Genomic DNA, 18,627 nt, shown 5'->3' with positions numbered 1-18,627 from the left:
GTACTTTTCAACCTGTTCATAAACGACCTGGAGACAGCAGGTCGCAGCAAGGTGGACAAGCTTGCAGATGACATGAAACTTTTCTGAGTGGCAAAGAGCAGAAGAGACTGTGAAGAGCTCCAGAAGGATCTCTCCAACTGGGAGACTGGGCAGCAAAATGGCAGATGCAATTCAATGTATAATTGTAAAGTCCTGCACATTGGGGCAAAGAACTAAAACTTCACATATAGGCTGATGGGTTCTGAGCTGTCTGACAGATCAAGAGAGAGATCTTGTGGTCCTTGTGGACAGCTCGATGAAAGTGTCAACCCAATGTGTGGCGGCAGTGAACAGGGCTAATTCCGTGCTTGGGATCATTAGGAAAGGCATTGAGAATTAGACAGCTAATACTATAGTGCCATTGTACAAATCCATGGTTAGGCCACACCTGGAGTATTGTGACCAGTTCTGGTCGCCACATCTCAAAAAGGATATAATGGAGATGGAAAAGGTGCAAAAGAGAGTGACTAAAATAACTGGGTTGGGGCACCTTCCCTAAGAGGAAAGGCTACAGTGTTTGGGCCTCTTCAGTCTAGAAAAGAGGAGTCGGGGGGGACGGGACATGATTGAGACATACAAAATTATGCAGGGGATGGACAGAGTGGATAGGGAGATGCTCTTTACTCTCTCACATAACACCAGAACCAGGGGACATCCACTAAAGTTGAGTGCTGGGAGGACAAACAGAATACTTCTTTATCCAGTGCGTAATTAGTTTGTGGAACTCCTTGCCACAGGAAGTAGTGATGGCATCTTGCCTGGATGCCTTTAAGAGGGGATTGGACAAATTTCTGGAGAAAAAATTCATTACGGGTTACAAGTCATAGTAGGCTCTAGATTTTAGAGGCAGGCTGCCTCTGAGTGCCAGATGCAGGGGAGGGCACCAGGACGCAGGTTGTGTTTGTTTTCTTGTGTGCTCCCTGAAGCATTTGGTGGGCCACTGTGAGATCCAGGAAGCTGGAGTAGATGGGCCTTTGGCCTGATCCAGCGAGGCTCTTCTTATGTATTTGGTGGAATTAGGCTGGTTTCTCAATTTCATTTCCTCTCATTTATTTGTTTTACTTTATTTCTAATTATTCATTTTAAATGTTTATAGCCTGCCTAAAAATGGCATGATTTCATTGCTTGCCATAGGTAATTTCAGTGGTTGCTGCATTCTCAGGAAAGCACTTGCTGCTTTATGTCACTTCCACCAATGACATACTAATCCTGAAGGGTCAGAAGGGGGACAGACACAAGACAGTGGTGCAGCACCAATGTCTGGTGGTGTGGGATTCCCTCCCTCCTTTGCTTCCCCATGCAGGATGCTTCATTTCTGCTTCCTCTGTTGGGGTGGTAACCAAGGGATTCCAACTGGGTGTCTTTGGACTCCTCCTGGGGCAGAATACCTGCAATTCTGAGTAAACTTATCTTGCCATACGTGTTCTGAGGGATGCAAGGTTGTTTTTGCACAGTGCTCCCTTTGTGAGCTAAGTGCTCTCTCAAGATGGTTCCCATCACCAAAGTGCCCTTTGAGGGACTAGAGGTAGAGCCCTGTGCCACACTTCTCAACATCTGTGCTGCCGTCTCCCTGGCAGGGGTGTCAGTCCTGGGGTAGATGTACTGCAACTAGCTGCCAAATGCAGTTTGTAGATGGAAGATGGTGGAAAGCCTCATCAAAGATAAAATCTGGAAACTCCAAGAAGAACAAGCCTTGCAGAGGGAGAATCAGCACGGTTTCTGCAAGGGCAAGTCTGGACTCATGAGCCTTTCAGAAACTTTGAAAAGGTCCACAGGAACGTGCACAACTCACCAACCCCTCCCATAGCGCCACAGCAACCTCATCACCAATTGCACACTCATCACAGGACAGCATGCCCACATTCCCCCACATGGGACACGCGCGGAAGCAGCCGATCTGTGCGTAGCCACGCGCAGACAGAGAGCTGGCAGGAGTCCCAAGACCCACAGGGCTGCTCTGTTCTGCTGGGCTGCTGCTTGCAGTCTGTGTTCCAGGATATAGCTATATGGCTATATTTGTATTCCATCCAGTTTGGGGCAGGGTGTGCGCGTGTGCAAACGCGCACTGAAGTGTGGGGCTAAATTCCTCTTATGCTTCCTGTCGTGGGCGAGTGCTTGACAAACTCGTCTCTTGACTGGAGTGCAAGGATTCAAACTCCGCCTGTTATCCTTCCATGGCCCTCTTTGATGGGCACTTTTTGCCAGCTATGCAAAAGACAAGCCTGGCTTTGGTTTTCCTCTCCTGCTGCCTGGGCTTCTGCATTTCTTGCCAGCTTCCTTTCCTTGATCTGTGCACAGTGAGCAGCCAGCCCACTGGAGTGCAGCTGGGACCCTGCTTCCTCCCTGGCAAAGGAGTATTTTCTTGGGGTGGCACTTCCCCCTTGGGGAATTGAAGCCTTGTGCTGGGAAGGGCTGTGGGTCTCTCTCCCAGACTACAGAATGGTATGTTTAGGGAGTGCATCGGGTAGCAGAAAAAAAGCAGGCATAATGAGCCCCAGGCCTTCAAAACATAACAGCCCCACTGGATCAGGCCATAGGCCCATCTAGTCCAGCTTCCTGTATCTCACAGCGGCCCACCAAATGCCCCAGGGAGCACCCCAGATAACAAGAGACCTGCATCCTGGTGCCCTCCCTGGCATCTGACATAGCCCATTTCTAAAATCAGGAGGTGGCACACACACCATGGCCTGTAACCCATAATGGGTTTTTCCTCCAGAAACTTGTCCAATCCCCTTTTAAAGACGTCCAGGCCAGACGCCATCACCACATCCTGTGGCAAGGAGTTCCACAGACCGACCACACTCTGAGTAAAGACATATTTTCTTCTGCCCGTCCTAACCCTCCCAACGCTCAGCTTCAGCGGCTGTGCCCCGGTTCTGGAGCTGTGCGAGTCTCTCTCCACTCTGTCCGTCCCGCAGGATTCTTTGTCTCGACATTACGAGACGTAATTCTGAACGAGACGCCATGCGAGCGGGGAACAAGTCCTCTGCAGGAGCGCTCCGTCCTGCCAAGCGAGCGCACGGGCGACGAGGGGAGTCGCAGCAGTGCGGAGCCCCGGGAGGCAGCGGGAGGGGGCTTTGCCAGAGGGCCTGCTTCCGAGCCCGCAGACCGGGGAGCCGAAGCGCGTCCCGGGCGCCCTGCAGCCAGCAGTGCCGGAGTCCGGCCCCGGGAGGCAGCCGCAGACTGGCCGGGGGGCTGCAGCAGGCCCGGAAGCCTGGCGGGGGCCGGCCGGGAGGGGTCTCAGCCTCCGGCTCGCGTCTGCGTCAGCTGGCCGGAGGGCTGCCCGAGCGCACGCAGCCGCCCGCGGCCCCGGCCTCGACGGCGCGCCTCCTTCAGGGCCCCGCTGGGCTCCAGGCCGCGCAGGCAGGCGCCTCTGGCGAGCTCTGGGCCTCCGCCGACACCGCCCGGCCCCCGCCCGGCTCGGCCCGGCCCGGCTCAGCCCGGGAGGCGCCCGGCGGAGGCGGGGCCGGGGCGGCGGGGCGCGTGCGCAGGAGCGGGGCGGGGCGTGCGCGGCGCCTGCGCTGCCAGCCGCGGACCGAAGACAAGATGGCGGCGGCGGCCGCGGAGAGGCAGCGGCGGGACTGCGGAGGGGAGCGGAGCGGCCCGCGGGCCCCGCGCGCAGGTGAGGGCGGCCCGCGCCGGAGGCTCCTCCCTCAGCGCGCGCGCGCGCCCGGCCGCCCGCCCGCGGGCGGGGCGGGGCCTGGCGGGGGGCGGCCGCCGCGCTGACGAGGGGCCGCCGCCGCCGCCATCTTGGAACGCGCGCGCCCCCGGCCGGGCACGCGCCCGCGCCCCGCTGCGGGAGGGGTCCGGCCCGCGGAGGGGCCCGCCGGGCGGATGGGCGGAGGGAGGCGCGCCGCGGAGCCGCCCCCCGGCCGGAGGGAGGCCCGGCGCCCCGCTCCGCGAGGGAGGCCGCGCCCGGGAGTCACCTGCAGCCCCGTCTCTTGCAGCCCCGCGTTCCGGGCCCGCCCGCGCCCTCGCCAGCGCCCGCCAGCCGCGCCGCGCGCAGGCCTGAGTCGCCGGCAGCTCCGCGGACCGCGCGCGCCCCCGAGCCGGAGACGCCGCCCCGGGAGGGACCCGCCCCGCGCCGCCGAGCCCCGTGCGTAGCCCGCGCCTGCGCCGCGCCCCGCTCGCAGTTCCAGGCCCTGCGCCAGGGCGCCCCGGACTCGCACCGGCCTGGAGCGCGGGCGCTCAGCTGGCCTGCGCGGCCCTGGAGCAGAGGCGCCTGGCCTGGCCTGGCCTGCCTGCGCGCGCCTGCGGTTCTCTGGAGGCCCCGGCAGAACCCGGACCTGCAGCGCCCGCTCCCGCTGCCGAAGCAGGAAGAGGCCCCGCCTGGCAGGCGGGCTGTGCAGTGCTGGCGGAGCGGGAGCAGGGAGGCCTGCAGGAGCCAGAGCCGCTGCGCCCAGTGCGCCTGTCCCGCAGGGCTGCCTCGCTCTCTTCCGGCCTGCGCTTGGCGGGAAGGGACTGCCCGGGAAGGGGGACGCGGTGCTGAGCAGGCGACCTGAAGAAGCTGCTCCCCAGGACAGGGCCGCTGGACGGGAGAAGTCCCTCCGCTGGTCCCGGCCTCCGGCTCTCAGTTGCAGCGCCCACAGAAGCCGAGCTGCAGAACGCCTGCCTGTTGGAGCTTCCCCAAGCCGCTGGGCAAGTTCCTAGCAAAGGCCAGCTTGGCAGCAGTTGTTCAGGCCGCTTCTTTTGGAAGCTGCTGGACTGCTAGCGGGGTCTTGGGCCGCGTCCTGGGTGCGCGCCCATCACGTCTGCACCCACTCGCAGGTTCAAGCGAGGGCTAGTACGGAAAAGGGAAAGTGCCCTTCCCTGCCTTCTGCAGCACCTGGAGCTTGGCTGCCAGAGCAAGAGAATGTTCCAGAGTTTTCAAATGTTCTGAGCCTGCGCTTTCCCACGTGCTTTCAGTGCCTTGTGGTCCTTGGCCCAATTGTGATGGGCAAAAACTCTGGAGCGGAGTGGTCAGTGAACTCCCCAGCAATAACTCAAAGAGGAAACTTGGTAGTCATTTCTGTGGAATAACTCTGTGGAATCTTCCACAGAGAGAGCTTGGTAGTCATCATTTTCTCATGTGGTGCCTTGTGGCTTGCACGTGCCATCTGCTGCAAGGCACTGGAGTCTTCTTGACCCTGATCTGCCTTGGAGGGAGCAGGAAGTTAAAGGCCCCAGAGCATTCGTTGGATAAATAGGATGAGGGATCCCCTCTTCTGGTTAGACCTGCTGCCACTTTATGGGGCTGGGAAGCATGCTTGTGCTTAACGTGTTGCACCTTGTCCTGGTGCTAGCATGTCCAGTGCCGTTTTGTGGTTTCTTGTAAGCAGAAAGGGGTGGTGGGTTGCACTGGGTCCCTGGTAGGGCAGTGTGCAGGTTTCAGTAGGATGTGCAGGCCAACAGGCTGGTTCTCTTGGGCTGGGCACAGACTTGACTGTGGAGGGGCATGTAGTGATGCTGTTACCTTGTGTTTCCTCTAGTGCAAATGTGGAAAAATGGCCAATGAGAACCACGGCAGCTCCAGGGAGGAAGCTGCTCTGATGAGCCACTCTCCTGGTACCTCCCATCAAAACCAACCAAGCTCCCCCAAACTGATTCGGCTGGTGCAGGATTTGCCAGGTATTTATCATTTGTTGGGAGTGTAGCTGAGGGAGCTGCTTGCCTGTGGGGGGGGGGAGCAGGCAAGCTATCTGTCTATTGCCCCCCCCCGTCTCCCCATTCCACAATATTCTGATTCCTGACTGTCATGTTCTCTCTCAGATGAGCTGGTGCAGGCTGGCTGGGAGAAGTGCTGGAGCAAGCGGGAGAATCGTCCCTACTATTTCAACCGTTTCACCAACCAGTCGCTCTGGGAGATGCCCCTGCTAGGGCAGCACGACGTCATTGTGAGTTGCTGACTGGCTGGCCTTGTTCAGGCACCAGAAGTTGGGGGCATGAGGAGATAGGAGCACCCCTTGCTGCCTGCAACCAGTTTGCCCTGGGGTCCAGCACCATGCTATGTGCATCTGGACAGGCAACACATGTTTGGATGGATAGGGTCCTTCCGAGGCACGAGGCCTGCATCTGGGGCGTGATGGCAGAGCCCATCGTCCACCTCATAATTGTTCCTTTCTCTGGGTGTCTTTAGTCCGACCCTCTGGGTCTGAACGCAGCCCCAGTGCCTGCAGAAGGGGGAGTGGGCGATGCTGCCGTGGAAAGTAAGGTGCGGAAACGGAGACTTTCCGAGGAGGTTCAGCCTAGTGGCAACAGCATCAAGAAGCCCAAGGTAGGCTCTGTTTCCCTGTCGAGCACTTGTTTCTGGTTCAGGCTGAAGGAGTCGCAGACCTCACTGATCACACAGGCCTACGAAATTGAGCGTCAGAAAAGTTTTCCCCAAACTTTTTAATGGTTATATATGAATTTGGGATGCCAATTCCAAAAATTGCATCCGTTTTGCCCCATCACATCTAGTTTTGGAGATATAGTATAGCCTCAGCGAATGGTTCATGCAGCTTTCTCACGAGGAAGATATGGCATAGGGTTCTTCGTGAGGAAGCTGCTTCAACCATTCAGTAAAGAGACTATGCCTTGTCTCCAAAACTAGACGTGATAGGGCAAAATGGTTTCCATTTTTAGAAGCAGCACCCCAATTATGCCCAGGAATTGGTGTAAGGTTCAAGGAAGCCAAATGTGTGTTGGCAAAATGTGTTACTCAGCAATCATGTAGGGTAACCTGGCCAACAGTAAGTCTTCTTTTGACAAAACGACTGGTCTGGCAGACGGGCAAATGCCGTGGACGTGGCCTTCCGATATTTCAGCAGAGCATTTGACTGTGTCTCCCATGGTAACCATGTGGATCAAATGGCGAAATGGGTGCCAGTCAGTGCTCCCATTCAGCAGATTCAAAGCTGGCTGAACAGCTGTTCTTTGCGAGTGCATCGCATGGTTCTGTGTCCACCAGAAGGGGGGGAAGCAAGTGGAGGGCCACCATAAGACTCTGTCTTGGGCCCTGTACTGTCCAACAGTTCTACAGGGACCTGGACGGTAGGGAAAAGCTGGTGGGGAGGTCAGCTAGCTCCCTGAAGATTGAATCAGGATTCTCAGTGGCCTAGACAGGCTCCTTCACACCAGCTGGATGACGTTCAGTGGAGAGCAACGCAAGGCCTTCTGTGTAGGAACAGAAAATCAGAGGTGCAAGCCTGGGGACGGGGGCAGAGAGAGCTGACTTGGAGGCAGCCTGTGTCACAATAATCAAGGAGTCTTCATGGACCACAGGCTGAACGTGAGCCAGCAGTGCACTGCAGGAACAGAGCCAGAAAGATCAGCATCCCGCTCTGTGTCCCACCAGCCGGACCTTGCTTGGAGTGTCGTGTCCAGAACTTTGATAAGCTGGAAAAAGTTCAGAGGAGGACAGTTAGGATGGGGGGGGGGAGTCCTGAGAGGGACTGTTAACCTATTTCTGCCCAGCCACTGGTATACACATTGATCCCTGTTGCGTATATGCAATGTTGGGCAGAAATGGCTTAAAGGAGTTTGGTGTGTTCAGCTTGGAAAAGAGAAGTAGGAGAGGAGAGAGTAGGAGAGGCTTCTTTCAGTATTGGAAGGGTTTATGCTCAGAAGGGCTGGGCTTACTTTTGAAGGTACATGAGGACTAACAGGTTGACACTACAACAAAGTGGGTTTAGACTAGACACGCGGAGAAATTCCTTATGGCGATGGAGCCTGGCAGTGGAGCAGTCTGCTGCCTTGTGCAGCTGTGGCCTCCCTCACTGGAGGCTTTCAAGCACAACCTGGGATGGCTGCCCATCAACGATACTTCAGTGGCCTGCACTGAGCTGGGGCTTGGAATATATGATCCCCATGGTTCCTTCCAGCGCTGGCAGTCTATGACTGGAGGGCTCCAAAGGGCAGAGAGCCTTGATCGCAGGAAGAGAGTCGGACCAAGTTAGCATCCTTCCCAGGGAAGTGAGGAGGTCACTCTAGTCACCTTGGCAGTGAGCGAGTCAGAGCAGTTAAGGCCCTCAGGGTGCACTTGGGCAGCCACAGTGTAGCCTCCTTGGCAGGAAGCAGTGGGCAGGGTCACTTATCTTTGAGAGTTGGAGGAACCTGCTGGGAAAGATAGAAGCTCAGCTTCATTTTGTCTCTGCCGCTGAGAACAGACCAGTGTCGGAGTCTCCTGATGTCACATGGGGAAACAGTGGGGTGAAAGGAGGGCAGCCTGGCATTGGGGCGAAGTCGTGGGTTGACAGTCTGGCATTCTGCCCCCCCCCCCACCTCCAGTGTAATGTGATATTCCTCTCCTTTAGGTGGATGTGCCAGGAAACCTCCCGGCTCAGCCAGCCCTCAACTCCTCCAGCACTCCTGGAACTCCTCTGCTGAAGATGTGGGGGGTCTCTCTGGAAGACAAGCAGACAGCTCTTTTGCGACCAACTGAGTGAGTCACAGTCCCAGAGGCAGGAGAAATGGCTCAGTGGGTCCCTGCCCTGCTGCTGGAGCACATGGGAGAGGGGGCCTTGTCAGTCCCCATGCTGGGCTCTGCGCCTTGTGATGTCTCCTGGCTGTGTGTTGCTGCTGCAGGGTGTACTGGGACCTGGATGTCCAGACTAATGCTGTTATGAAGCAGAGAGCCCCATCAGAGGTGCTGACCCCTCACCCGGAGGTGGAACTTCTCCGCTCCCAACTGATGCTGAAGCTGCGCCAGCATTACCGGGAGCTCTGCCAGCAGCGAGAAGGTTGGTGGTCTCTGCCCTCCACCTGACATTCATTCCCTGCGCCCCCTGCAGGGCCCCCAACCTGGGCCCTGATGGCCACGCTCTGTGTTCCTGCCAGGAATCGATCCCCCCCGAGAATCCTTCAACCGCTGGATGTTGGAAAGGAAGGTGGTGGACAAGGGGACAGATCCTTTGCTGCCCAGCAGCTGTGAGCCAGTCGTGTCTCCATCCATGTTCAGAGAGATCATGAATGACATTCCCATCAGGTAATTGGAGGAAGATGGGTGTGGAGTGGCGGCAGAGCCCCTCAGGGGCCAGGAGCGGCCTTGCCTTCCTTACCAGGCCCCCCTCACCTCCTTCCTCTGGGCATGTTCTGCAGGTTGTCCAGAATCAAGTTCCGGGAGGAAGCTAAGCGATTGCTCTTTAAGTACGCGGAGGCGGCCAAGAGACTCATTGAATCCAGGTTGGTGTCCTGTGGGGGGGGGGGTTATTGGGGAGCATTCAGGGGAGAGTCACTAGAGGGGCTGCTTCAAAGGTGACCCAGGGCAGGGGCCGGGAATTCGCTGGCAGTCCAAGTGGATTGGCCAGGGCTGCAGGGCAGTCGCGTGCAATGCAGGGAAAGGTCTCGAATGCCGCAGAAGTGAGCACTCGGTCTCAAGGAAGTGCTCTGTGTCTGCAGGAGTGCCTCTCCAGACAGCAGGAAGGTGGTGAAGTGGAATGTGGAGGACACTTTCAGCTGGCTGCGGCGGGACCACTCAGCCTCCAAGGAAGACTACATGGTCAGTGGGCTGACTTTCACTGGGAGGAGGAGAGGGTGGAGCGTAAGGGTTTGTTTGGGGAAAGTGTTCCTAGTTCAGTTGGAGTCTGTGTAGCCTGCTGGAAGTCCCACCGAATCTTGGAACTGGAAGGTGCTTAGAGGTCATCCAGTGCAATCCCTGCAACACGTAGCCTGCAGCCTCCCTGCCAGGCAGCCTCTGTCCTCTGCTTGGAGACTTCCCAGGAAGGAGAGCCCATCGCTGCAGGAGGCAGGCTGCTCCAGCACCAGGCAGCTCTCACGCTTGTGAAATGCTTTGGCATGTGCAGCTGAGTTGTGTGGTTTCAGTCCATTCCCGCCCTCAGGAACCACAGAGAGGAGCAAGTCCTGCCCTTCTCCTGTGGGTCAGCTCTTCCAGTGCATTAGGGAGGCTCCGTCTCTCCCCCGGGCTCAGCAGGCAAGCTCCTTAAAGCGTTCCTTGTGGGGCTGCATTTCCGGACCCTGCTCCAGCTCACCACTGTCCCTCCTAAAAGAGTGTGCCCAAAACTGGACGCGAGATTCCCAGTGCGGTCTGACTGGAGCAGAGGAGAGCTGAGCTGCTCCTTCTCGGGATCTGAAGTCCCTGTCTCTGCCGGTGCAGGCCAGCAGTGTGTTCGCTTTTCCTCCAACGCATCACGCTGCTGGCTCATGGTCAGTTTGCAGTCCACGGGGGTGCCAAGATCTTGCTCCTGTAAGCTGTTCCCAAGCCCCCTCTCCCTGCTGTGTACTTTTTTGTGCCTCGGTGCAGAACCTTTCATTTGTCTCTTGAACTTCATGTGCTAATCTGGGCCCACTGGGGACAACTTTTGAAGTCATTCCGAATCCTGACCTGCCGTTCCAGGGTGCTAGTTATCCCCCCCCCCATTTTGTCACCTGCAAATCTTCTTTGCACCCTCATCTAGGCCTCTTATAAATATGCGGAGCAACACCTGACTTGAGGCAGAGCCCCCTGCACTACATTAGGCTCCTCCTCCCATGTTGGTGTGGAGCCATTTAATGGTCCTCGCTGGAAACAGGCAGGCAGGCATCTTTGCACTCATTCTCCATGGTTTTATCCACAAGGATGTCGTCATGGGGTCAGTGGGGAGAAAGCAGTCTTCTCTGAGGTTTGAGGCTCTATGGCTGTAGTCTTCTCTTGGGCTTCAAGTGCCTGTGGGGGAGGAGTGTATGGCACCCCCATTTTCCACCACAGGCTCAACTGTGTGGCTTCGTTGAGCGTTGGCTGGCTTCCCTCCCGTAGGAGACAGCTGCTCCCAGCCTTCTGAGATCTGTGCTGCCTCCCTCTTCTGGCCCTGTCCTTGATCTGGTCCCATCCATTCGGTGTGGGACTTGCTACCAGGATTGTATTGGATCCCTTGGTGCTGTCAGCGCCTGGGCTGCCTTCATTCACCCCCAATCCAAAGAACTCTGCTCAAAAGCAGAGCCACCTGGCTAAGGTCTAAGGTAGCCAGTCACCAGATTCCTCCATGTGCTGCTGGCGTATAGAATCGTCAGCAAGGCATGTCAGGAACCTGAGGCTTCTCATCCTTGGCAGAGAACCTTTCCCTGTAGAAATCTGGGTACACAAAGTCTCCCGCTATTCCCACATCTGAAAATTTGGCATCACTCAGGTCTTCCTTCTGACGGGGCGGCCTGTCAAGGACTTCCACACCTTTCTCTCCACCCCTTCCTTCCCCTTGTATTTTTACCCCAACGCTGCCATCCAGCGTTTCCTGCTCACCTGCCTTAATACACAGCGCTACTTCCCCACGCTGCCTTTTTGGCCAAGTTCTGCCTTTCACTTACCTTGTTGTGCTCCTGCATCTCGCCCCTCCCAGGTTTCAGCAGTGCCTGTTAGATTTTAGCTGCCTTCCTGTACCAACAGCTCTAGTCTGTCTTGCTCATTCTTGCTCATGCTACTGTGCTTTACGCATTGGTCTAGAGCAGCGACTTTCAACCACTGTGCCACAGCACCCTGGTGGGCCACAAATGATCTGCAGGTATGCTGTGGGAATTTGGAGGAAGGTCATTTATTATTAAGACTAATCAAGGATGTGAACACACTAGCAATATAGTGTGCTTTGTCAGTTATCAAAAAGCTGGTGATGTGCCTTGACAATTTTAGTACCTTGTCAGTGTGCCCTGAGATGAAAACGGTTGAAAATTGCTGGTCTAGAGCAGCCATTCCTAAACTGGTGGGTCACAGCCCACCAGGGGAACCAGACTGGCCATTCCCCCTTAAGGGGAGTGGCCCAGAAATGGTTCGCTGACAGCACCCCAGCAATACCTCGAACATCTCCATCCATCTCAGCTGCACTGTTTTCTCCTTCAACTTTTCTAGTTGCAGGGTGAGCGTAAATCATTCTCTGGGGCTGTTGGCGTTCCTGAAAATCCGGATGAGTTCCTGGCAGCTCCTCTGGCTCAGTCTGGGAAATAGAGTGGGTGGGTGGACACCAGCCAAGCCCCCCAAGGAGGCACTCCTAGCTGGTGTAGGCAGTACCTAGCAAAGTGGAGTCTGACTGACCCAACTCAGGAGGTGTTGGCTGCATAGGCTTCCCTATGGGTGCCTGCCACCCTCCTCAGCTTGACCTGAGAACCTGAAGGTGCTCTGGCTGGCCAGCCAACCGACTGGCTGCTGGCAATATGTCATAGCCCCTTTCTCTGACTCCATAGGACCGCCTGGAGCACCTGCGCAAGCAGTGTGGCCCACATGTGTCTGCTGCAGCCAAGGACTCCGTAGAGGGCATTTGCAGCAAGATCTATCACATCTCCCTGGAGTACGTCAAGCGCATTCGCGAGAAGCACCTGGCGATCCTTAAGGAGCACAACATATCCGGTAGGTGCAGGCAGGAGAATTGGGGGTGGATATGGAGTCTCTGTGGCAGCAGCTCCTTTGGGGACAAGGAGGCTGAGGCAGCTGCTGTTCCGCCTTGGGGTGTATAGTCTGCAACCAGGGTGCCTTCACTGTTTCTGCTGCCGAAGGAGAGTGGCCTTTGGCTTGGCACGGCTTGTCTCGTGCGGAGCAGGCAGAGCCTGCATGAGACTGATGCGATGTGCCCCCTTTGCAGCAGAGGTGGAGGCAGCAGAGCTGCAGGACCGGCTGGTCTACTGCTACCCAGTGAGGCTGGCCACCCCTTCACCACCCCTGCCGGGTGTGGAGATGCATGTGGAGAACAACGTGGTCTGTGTGCGCTACAAGGGCGAGATGGTGAAGGTCAGCCGCAGCTACTTCAGCAAGCTGGTAGGTGGCAGGGGAGGGGCCTGCTCTGGGGGCTCTGTTGCGTGACTGTGGACAGTAGGGAGGGGAATGCTTGGAGGTCCCCCAGTGAGGTGGGCAGCAGGGGTTGTGGTGAGGGGGGATCCTTTTGGGGCGTGCTCACCCGGCCTGAGCACCTCTGACTCTTCTTGCAGTGGCTGCTCTACCGCTACAGCTGCATCGACGACCCGGGCTTTGAGCGGTTCCTGCCGAGGGTCTGGTGCCTTCTGCGCAGGTACCAGGTACGGGCGGTCCTGCTGGGTTTGGGCTGCTGCTGCAGCATCAGTGTCTGGGCACGATGGTGTCCTGGGGAGCAGTTGCTTTGAAGGTTCCCTGGGTGGTGGTTCATGAGCTGCGGGAGGGAGCCATGCAACTCATGGGGCTGCTCTCTTCTCAGATGATGTTTGGCGTTGGCCTCTACGAAGGGACTGGTTTGCAGGGAGCACTTCCGGTCCACATCTTTGAAGCCCTTCACAAACTCTTTGGCGTGAGCTTTGAGTGCTTTGCCTCCCCCCTGAACTGCTACTTCAAGCAATACTGTTCGGCCTTTCCAGACACAGACGGCTATTTTGGGTCACGAGGGTGAGTGCCTGCCGAGGATGAGCGAGGGGGTCGGTGTGCTGCTTGGGGGCGCAGGGCCAGAGGGGGAGGGAGGGAGGGGCCGACCATGCATGGAGGAATAGTCTGGCTTGCTGTGTGCTGGAGGAGGGGCTTGGGAGGAGCTGGGGGGCTTTCCAGGTGCTGCCTCGGTCCTCACTGGCCCTGCCTGCCTCCTCCTTCTTCCCTTCAGTCCCTGCCTGGATTTCTTCCCCATTAGCGGCTCATTTGAGGCAAACCCTCCATTCTGTGAGGAGCTGATGGATGCCATGGTGTCTCACTTTGAGGTACGCTCCCTTCCTTGGTGTGGCTTTGCTACTGGTCCTGCGTGACTGCCAGGCAGCTGCCAGCCGGGCCACGGGTGAGAATGGGCCTGTTCCCCTCTTGCCCTAGAAACTACTGGAGACATCCAATGAGCCCCTGTCCTTCATCGTCTTCATCCCAGAATGGCGGGATCCCCCCACCCCGGCCCTGACGCGCATGGAGCAGAGCAGGTTCAAGCGCCATCAGCTCAGCCTTCCAGCCTTTGACCATGAGTACCGCAGCGGCTCCCAGCACATCTGCAAAAAGTAAGTGGAACCCCCTGGCCAGGCGGCCACAGGCAGGGCTCCTCTGAATCTCCTTCAGCAGCTGTCTTTGAACTACTAAGGGGGTGGGCGGACCAGGCGTGGTCTTCCCCTCGCTTTCTCACCTGAGCCCTGACGCTCTGGGATGGGCAATCGTCCCTTGGAGTGAGGCAGCCGAACCCTTCCAAGCAGCATATCGTGAACTCTGGAGAGAAACGGCCAGCCTGGGCAAGCTGCCCGGACCCGGAGTTGGGAAGTGCTGCTCCTTGATGTCCAGGGCGCACTGTTGCAGCTTCCGTTTGTGAATCACCAGGGGGCGCCTGGCTGGCCTTACTGCAGAGCTGCTGAGTGGGACACCAGCCCCCCCCCCCAGCTGCCTGGGCTGTCTGTCAGCCACACTTGGGACTTGGTGCCCAGCAGTGGGGTCAGGCTGACCTGGAGCCTCTGCCTTCCGTTGCAGGGAGGAGATGTACTACAAGGCCGTCCACAGCACTGCTGTCCTCTTCCTTCAGAACCACTCTGGCTTTACCAAGTGGGAACCCACACCAGAGCGGCTGCAGGAGCTCATCGCAGCCTATAAGCACTCGGGACGGACTCTTGCTGCAGCCGCTGCTGCCGCCACCACCGCCTCCTCTTCTTCCTCTGCTCCAGACAAGGATCGAGAGACAGCTCGGGAGCAGAGCACCAGCCGAGAGACAACCCCGCACTAACAGACACTGGGTTGGCTGATCCTACGGGCCTCCGGCAGTGGTGGAGACAGACTCTGCTCCGAGGCAGCAGCTGACCCTGGCACGCTGAGGGCAGAGATGGGCACTGCAGCCACCGTCCTCTCCAGGGCTGCAGGCCTTGGGTTGGGGGGTCACATGCCCCCCGGGGAGGCTGCTCAACTCCTTGGGGCAACACACGGATCCAGGTGGTGCCTACTGCACCTTCCCAATAGAGCCTCCCTCTCCTAGAAGGAGCCCGCTGGCATCAGGCGGGTTGGGGAACAGCAGGAGGGGAAGGGCTGGTGGGCTGCTGAGGCAGGGGCAGACTGGTGCAGCCTTGCAGCAGGCTGTGGGGGCAAGGGAGAGGGGAGGCAGGCTGCACTGCGCCACGGGGTGGCTGCGGCCCAGCAGCGTGCCTGCCATGTAAATACGTGTCCGTGTCACAACTCGGCTCCCGAAGGCCGTCTTGTTGCCTTTTCCTGGTTTCTCCCAAGTTGTCCCAGTTGCGTGTTCTCACTGAAGTCGATGACTGTCAGCCGCAGAGCAAAGGAGCTTTTTTGTGTGTGTACAGAGGTCTTAGCCGTCATTTTGTAGTCGTCATGGTTTCTATCTGAAGGTCCAGGCTTTCTTGGAGAACTTTGGGTCTTTTTTTTAATTTAACAGCGCTAACCATTTTATTACTTTTATCAAAACCGCAAAGAAAAGTCTATTTTTGATTTTGTTTCCTGGTTCCTAGGAACATTAAAAGCCAGCATTTCCGTGTACAAGTCGTGGCCTTAGTGGGTCTGGTATGTGAGCCTGGGCCGGGGCCAGGAGCCACCGCAGGCCTGGGACAAGCAACAGAAACTGTCACTCAAAGCCAGGGGGCGGTCTCTGCAGTGTGAGAAACCCAAGAAAGGGGGTGATGGGGAGGGGGCTCTGTTCATATGCCCAGCAGGGGCCACAGGACTGGCTTGGAGCCTCCCCAGAGACCAGGATTGCAGTGCTGTGCACATTTTCTTGGGAGTGAGTCCCACTGAACTCCGTGGGGTTTACATCTGAGTAGATAAGGACAGGATTGTGCTGTAACAAAATAAGCATTTGTCAAATGCTTTTGTGCCCCCTCAACAGTGGGGCACCCTCTGCCTTCAGCTCAAAAACATCTGCTTCACCTGACAGTCTTGTGTGCCACACTTCTGTCTGTCTCCGCCTCCCCCGAGCCTTGTGATCTGCAGCCTGATCTACTGGTTCAGGGGAGTGCAGTGGCAGAATGGCCTGTATCCCTGCAGACTTCAGAATGGGGTAGTTTCCTTCTTTTGAGTGCTTCCCAAAGAAAAAATATGACCCTGTAACAGGAAGACAGGGAGGATGATTGCAGTAGAACCTTTCTCCCTGAGGTGGGAGGGAGGTGTTCCAGGTGACACCCCAACTGGAGACTGAAGTTGGTGTCGATCCTTCTCATCCCCTCCCCCATCATGTGTTCACAACTTAATTCTGTTGTATAGGTGAACCAGGCTTTAGTGAGGTTGCAGTCCACCTTCTAGGAGGCCCTCCCCCCCAGGTGGTTTTGCAAGTCTGTAACCAGTAAGCACCACTGTGCTGCTGGGCTTTTTAGGGCCAACCATATCAACCATAGAAGCATTTGCTTCCACTGGCTTTAGGGGAGATGGTCAGAACAGCTTTGGGGGTGGGAGGGGTTCAAGGAGTTGGGAAAAGCCTCTGATGGGTAAACACTCCCTTTAGAGAGGTGCTTTCCAGTTCCTTCAGAGGCACAAGCCTCGGCAATGTGGAAGCGGATGGGCCCCAGCAGTGCTGTTGGAAGAGTGAGGTGATGAGGTCATTGAAAGGCAGCCCCTCTGCCCCCCCTTCTACTGTCTCCCTCGTCCAGAAGAACTGGTTCATGCCCGATTCCCAGTCCAGTCCAGGTCTGGCCCTTGCCAGATCTTTGCACCAGGTGATCTTAGGCGAGCAGTTCCCTCCCAGCCTCAGTCTTCCCAGCTGCAGTCTGTGAATAGCACGTTGGTGAGGACACTAGTAAGAAAACACAGGCACAGTGCTTTATGTGTTCCAGAAGTACTGCACAAGTGTCAAGTCGTGGTGTTGAAGCGAAGATGTTAGGATGTGACCTGTGAAAAAATGGAACAACCTCGAACCTTGCAGCCACCATGCTTATGACTGAAGACCCAGATCTTGGCTGACTGGGGCCTGTCAGAGGTTCCAGATGAAATGCGGTTTATTATCTGGAGTGCGCCAGTATACCTGCTGGACACCTGCACCGTCAAGCTTTGTCCACAGATGAATGGAATCTTCACTTTCAGTTCATCCGCCCCCCCCACCAGCCTTCTGCCACCTCCAGCTGTGTTGTTTCTCAGGGTCTGAGAGGCATACTTTGCAGGCATAAAATCTGAAAAGATTCAGAGAGCTTGGATATTAAGAAGTGATGGACAGACCACAGGCGTGAGACTTCCATTGCCTTGGAGGAGACCAGCCCTGCTACCTCGTCCTTGTGGCACACCATGTCCAGGTGGTTTTCTGCCCCCTTAAGGCGGATTTTTCAGTTACAAAGAACAAACGTTTCCTGACTTCTAGGCAGTCAGGAGAGGCAGATTTACTTGGATTCCAGTGGGACAGACCCAGTGCCTTCCCTGACAGGGCGGTGAGTCAGAAGCCCGTGTCCTGCAGAGTGGGGTGATGGATGGCCAAAAGCAGCAGCTGCGGGCTGGTCACATGGGGGACGTGTGAGGGCAAGTGCAGGCTGGTGAAGCAGCCAAGAGTTGGGGAGCAAAGGACTGCAACTGTAAGCATCCCCCCCCCTGTTAGTTTTATTAAGGGTTCTGTTTGTGAAATGTTTGGTAAAGGTTTTTAAAACTTTGGAGATGACATTTTGATAGAAGAGAACCAAGTGTGTGCACTTATTTATTATTATTTATTGGATTTATAGTCCACCTTTCTCCCCAAAGGGTACCCAAGATGGCTAACAATCGAGATTAAAATACAAAGCAAGATAAAATACAAATAAACATTACAAAAGAACAATTAAAACCAGATAAAATGCAGTCAGTAGATAAAAACACACAGTAAAAGACATAATTTATAAAAACAGCCCTTACAGGCTTTCCTGAATAAAAATTCTTCAGCCCCCGCCGGAACGTTAATAATGAAGGAGCTGCTCTCAACTCAAAGGGGAGGGAATTCCACAGTGCAGGGGCCACCACCGAGAAGGCCCTGTTTCTGGTCACCATCACCACTCTCAATGACGGCACAACCAACAGGGCCCTTTCTGATGACCTCAGAGAACTGACCGGACTATACAGAAGAAGGCGGTCTCTCAAATATGCTGGTTTCAAGCCGTTTAGGGCTTTAAAGGTCAAAACCAGCACCTTGAATTCAGCCCAGAAACGAATGGGCAGCCAGTGCAGTCTCCGGAGTAGCGGCGTGACAGAGTCAAACCGCCAACCTCCAGCAACTACACGAACCGCCGCATTCTGCACTAGCTGTAGCTTCTGGACCGTCTTCAGGGGCAGCCCCACGTAGAGCATGTTACAATAATCTAATCTTCATGTCACCATGGCATGGACCAGCATGGTCAGATCCGCCCGAGACAGGTACGGCCACAGCTGGCGCACCAGCCAGAGCTGGGCAAAGGCGCTCCTGGCCACAGCTGACACCTGGACATCCAGGAGGAGCTGCGAGTCCAGGAGAACCCCCAAGCTGCGAACCTGCTCTTTCGGGGGGAGTGCAACCCCATTCAGAGCAGGGGGATAGTCCAGCACCCACATCGTGATTTTTGCACCAGGAGGACCTCTGTCTTGTCCGGATTTAAATCCAGCTTGTTTGCCCTCATCCAGATCCCAACTGCCTCCAGGCAACGCTCCAGGACAGAGACAGTCACCCTGGAGTCCGGTGGAAAGGAGAAATAGAGCTGAGTGTCATCCGCATACTGATGGCACCCAACTCCAAATCCCCAGATAGCCTCTCCCAGCAGTTTCATGTAGATGTTAAACAACATGGGGGACAGTATAGAACCCTGTGG

General features: G+C 56.4%; 1 protein-coding gene across 5 annotated transcripts; it reads left to right on the top strand.

Moving 5' to 3' along the window:
* Positions 1–3,593: 3,593 nt before the first annotated feature.
* On the top strand, positions 3,594–15,382 carry PCIF1 (phosphorylated CTD interacting factor 1). Of its 5 annotated transcripts, none has more exons than XM_066626453.1 (16): positions 3,594–3,661; positions 5,508–5,646; positions 5,788–5,912; positions 6,155–6,292; positions 8,313–8,440; positions 8,584–8,738; positions 8,836–8,983; positions 9,097–9,180; positions 9,397–9,496; positions 12,163–12,325; positions 12,558–12,730; positions 12,901–12,987; positions 13,143–13,327; positions 13,536–13,629; positions 13,736–13,911; positions 14,369–15,382. In XM_066626453.1, the coding sequence occupies exons 2-16, from the start codon at positions 5,523–5,525 to the stop codon at positions 14,616–14,618; spliced, it is 2,130 nt and encodes a 709-aa protein (XP_066482550.1). In that variant the 5' UTR covers positions 3,594–3,661; positions 5,508–5,522; the 3' UTR covers positions 14,619–15,382. The 5 variants fall into 5 exon arrangements, with proteins under 5 accessions (XP_066482550.1, XP_066482551.1, XP_066482552.1 ...); XM_066626454.1 differs by lacking the exon at positions 3,594–3,661 and adding an exon at positions 4,039–4,135 and having other exon boundaries at positions 12,561–12,730; XM_066626455.1 differs by lacking the exon at positions 3,594–3,661 and adding an exon at positions 4,039–4,135 and having other exon boundaries at positions 14,421–15,382.
* The last annotated feature ends 3,245 nt before the right edge of the window (positions 15,383–18,627 follow it).

This window comes from Tiliqua scincoides, chromosome 4 (genome assembly GCF_035046505.1).
Source record: "Tiliqua scincoides isolate rTilSci1 chromosome 4, rTilSci1.hap2, whole genome shotgun sequence".
Taxonomy (NCBI): Eukaryota; Metazoa; Chordata; class Lepidosauria; order Squamata; family Scincidae; genus Tiliqua; species Tiliqua scincoides.
This window is presented reverse-complemented; position numbering and strand designations above follow the sequence as displayed.

What these genes read in the sequence shown, in the direction of transcription:
- PCIF1 (XM_066626453.1), top strand. Translation starts at nt 5,523, where the DNA reads ATGGCCAATGAGAACCACGGCAGCTCCAGGGAGGAAGCTGCTCTGATG. An exon ending in AAGAGACTCATTGAATCCAG is followed by an intron (nt 9,181 to 9,396) that starts GTTGGTGTCCTG and finishes CTGTGTCTGCAG; the next exon opens with GAGTGCCTCTCCAGACAGCA. An exon ending in GGCTATTTTGGGTCACGAGG is followed by an intron (nt 13,328 to 13,535) that starts GTGAGTGCCTGC and finishes TCTTCCCTTCAG; the next exon opens with TCCCTGCCTGGATTTCTTCC.